The 3,251-nt window shown below is 51.7% G+C and overlaps 2 protein-coding genes across 2 annotated transcripts in view; both read left to right on the top strand.

Moving 5' to 3' along the window:
- Positions 1-563: 563 nt before the first annotated feature.
- On the top strand, positions 564-830 carry PHYSODRAFT_515393 (hypothetical protein; the record flags this gene model as incomplete). The annotated part of the gene is made up of 1 exon (XM_009534706.1): positions 564-830. A coding segment is annotated over one exon (267 nt), but the record flags the coding sequence as incomplete, so codon positions are not given.
- Positions 831-962: 132 nt separating this feature from the next.
- PHYSODRAFT_514839 (hypothetical protein) overlaps positions 963-3,251 on the top strand; it is a gene marked incomplete at both ends in the record, with an annotated part of 2,597 nt that continues 308 nt past the window's right edge. Inside the window, 2 exons of the mRNA XM_009534705.1 lie at positions 963-1,658; positions 1,764-1,863. Coding sequence (XP_009533000.1) covers positions 963-1,658; positions 1,764-1,863 — 796 coding nt within the window. The remainder of the gene's footprint in view (positions 1,659-1,763; positions 1,864-3,251) is intronic.

The raw sequence follows: 3,251 nt of genomic DNA, 5'->3' as shown, positions 1-3,251 counted from the left end.
TCCATTTATATGGGTACATTATTTACTTCGTCAACATACTGTTTCTTTGAACAATTAATAAAAGTTGAAAACAATATATATTTAAATAAAAATGCGTTTAAACTAATTGGTGGTAAAAAGATTATTTTATACGTGTCTTAGAACCAATGTTTGAAATTAAAAATGTTAAATAGTTTATATTTCAATATGAATACAAAGACTATTATAATTGAAGTTCAGGGATCTAATTTACGACAAAAAAACCTAATATTTACTTCTATTGATTTCTACTTTGAATTTTTTGCTGTCCTCTTCAGCGGCAAGTGGGTGAAGAAATAGGTGCCGTTCAGCATTTCACAAGCTATAGGTTTTTCTTTGCTTGTTTTAAATTAATGTGTAGTGCAGAGTAGCTGCTACGATTCAGTCACCATGACATGCTCGTTGATCCGACGCTAAAAAAATGAGATTATCCACCTCAGTTTGACTCTCTTAGATTACGAGGCGTGGAAGATAAAGATAGAAGCGAAAGGAGAAACGATGACATCATTCGAAATTGTCCTAGAGCCGTGGACATGGTCCCCATCATGCGCAAACGCTGGCGCGGTGCCTGTCTGTTTGGACGTCGGCTGCTCAGGTTCTTCACCAGCTTCCAAGTAGAATTGCGTGGTAACTACTCAGTCGAACGCGTCCGGAACCTGACTACGTACCACCAAACTACTTCAACGTTATGGGCCCTGCTGGTCGCTGTGGTGTCCCCTTTTCCGTGCTTGGTCGTGGTCGCGCTGGTAGATTGTGTCCCTCTGGCTGCACCTAAAGAAGGATTAAGAGCGAATTACTTGTTCTGGTTCCGCGACTACGTATCGATCGCCCTCATGACGTGCGCGATCTTGGAGCAGTTCCGGATCAATGTCCCTGGTCTGAAGCTCAACTCCATGAAAACGATCTCAATGCCAATCATCTCTAGCGCCGGCGCGATTGCATTCATGATTGTCATGGCCAGCGTCATCGGGTTCCCGCTACCGTTTGCACTCGTGGTGGGGATTCCGGTGTGGTTCGCCGCTCTCATCATTTGCTTCGCGTGCTGCTTTGGTCGTGCTTTGAAGCAAGACACGCAGCTCGTCCGCGAGTTGGTCAACTACGTTGTCGTTTTGATCTGTCAAGTGCTGCTCACGTTCGTCTACCCAGCATATCTCTACGGGTTCATGCATGTCGGACCGTCGAGTCAAAAGCTCTACGTTATTCTCCTCCCCGTCATTAAAATCATCGCCAAAAACTGGATCTCCTACTTTCTCGACAGGAAATTCGATCTGATGCCGCAGAACATGATTTTCAACGTGGACGTCTTCAACGCGCTGTACGTCTCAAGCTCGGTTCAAAACTCCAGCTCTATCACCACAGTGCTCGAAATGATCGCACTAGACGCCTTCCTAGGGTGTACGTCGATTTGGGATATCAGCAACCTAATGCGAGACATCGTCGCTCTGCAGCATAAAATACCCCATGGCCACCCCCTTCGCTCCGCCAAGTTCATCGACGTAGCATTGCAAATTGTCCAAGAAGCTCCGCAGACAGCCGCTCTTCTACTTCAGCACAGATATACATTTCTCTTCATGGCATTCAAACCCAGACGCACTACTGATTCAATGCCGACGGATGCAACTACCAGACGAATATTCCCGGTGACGACAATGAACGACCCACTTCCAGTTGCCGCAGAAGCAGACGCTTTCACACCTTTGAACCAGGAAGAGTTTGCCACGCTCGAAAAAAAATTCTCGCTGAAGGAGCGTCGGAAATTCGTCCAACGGACGGCTCAAGTGTTGTTCGTCGCGGAGTTTGTCATCCTCGTGGAGTACACGGAAGTCATCGTCCCGTTCATCTTCTGTGCGTGCTTTTTGTTGTAGGGTTGATAGGTTTTGCATCTAATTCGAACTTGTGTATGTGTGTGCCTGCAGGTAAGTATACGACCTCCATGTATTATCTTCCGAATCGCGACTACTACGCCCAGATAAAAGCCCTTGATAGTGAAGGCCTTGACAGCATGCTCAGCAGTGTGGCAATGTTCGGTGCTGTAGAATTTCTATCACTTCTCATCATAGATTGTGGCGGAAGTTTGCCGAGCGGAATGCGTCCTCAACTCAAAGAATCGGGTCGTTGACGTCGGACAGAGTTGCAGCACTTGCAGATCGTGTTTAGTCGGAGGGGGCCCCGTGATTGACTAACCCAGCTGCCTTCCATACCATGACGGTGCCGACATCTGTCTACACCTGCCGACACGATCTATCATTGGTGATAATGATGAAATTCCATGATTAGTCTAAAAGGCTACATTGACACTTCTCCCATTTCAGTGCGGGCGGGCGGCGACCCTGCGGCGACCCTGAGTGCAGTACATGCGCCGTGACCTACGCTACGCCCCCCCCCCCTCCCCAGGCTACGCGTGCGTGGCGTGCGGGCATGCGCAGGCGTGATGGCTCGTCATCACCAGCAAACTGTCCCTCTCTCCTCGCCCAGTGTGAGGGCACGGCGGTGCGCCCCTCCAGCCAGACGAGAGAGAGGACGACCAGGAAACCCACGGCAGGAAGCGCGATGGACTGAAGGCACAGGGCGAGAACACTAATAGCGTGGAGGAAAGCGAGGGGGCGGGGACACGAAGGACGGCATGCTGACGAAGGCCACAGAGGGCGACAGAGGCCTCAAGAGCGCGAATGGGCGGCGAGAAGACCAAGAGCGCAAAAGGACGGCGGAGGGATCAAGTGCGCGCAGGACGGCGAGGGGACCAAGGGCTTTAAGTTCGCGGAGGACAGCAAGGAGACCAAGGCCACCAAGTGCGCGGAGGACTGCGGAGGCAACAAGTTCGCCGAGAGCAAGAGCTAGGAGGAGAAGATTGATGGAGGGCGCCTGGCGGCGGCGCAGACGATGTCTTACCACCCACGCTGGACATCACGCGGGACAAGAAGAACAAGAAGAAGGTGCCCAAGATGGAGAAGATGCGGAGGCTAGAGCAGCAGACAGCACGCGGCGTGGAGAGCCAAGGGATCCACCTCCTCCTGCAGCAGACGTAGCAGTAGCCGCCCGCCACCACGGCAGCCAACAACAGCAGCAGCAGCAGCGCAGCGGATGTGCGCGTTGCGCCGGCGGCTTCGAGTTGTCGATAGCTGGGTGTGACGAGAGGCACGCTCGCTGCTGGCGATCTTGGGGAGGAGTAGGACGTGGTTATACGGCTACTACTGGTGGTGCCTCCGCCGCTGCAGGGTGGGGAGACGCTTCTA

Source organism: Phytophthora sojae (assembly GCF_000149755.1).
Source record: "Phytophthora sojae unplaced genomic scaffold PHYSOscaffold_7, whole genome shotgun sequence".
Classification (NCBI taxonomy): Eukaryota; Oomycota; class Peronosporomycetes; order Peronosporales; family Peronosporaceae; genus Phytophthora; species Phytophthora sojae.
Note: the sequence above shows the minus strand (reverse complement) of the source record. Positions and strands in the feature narration are given on the sequence as shown.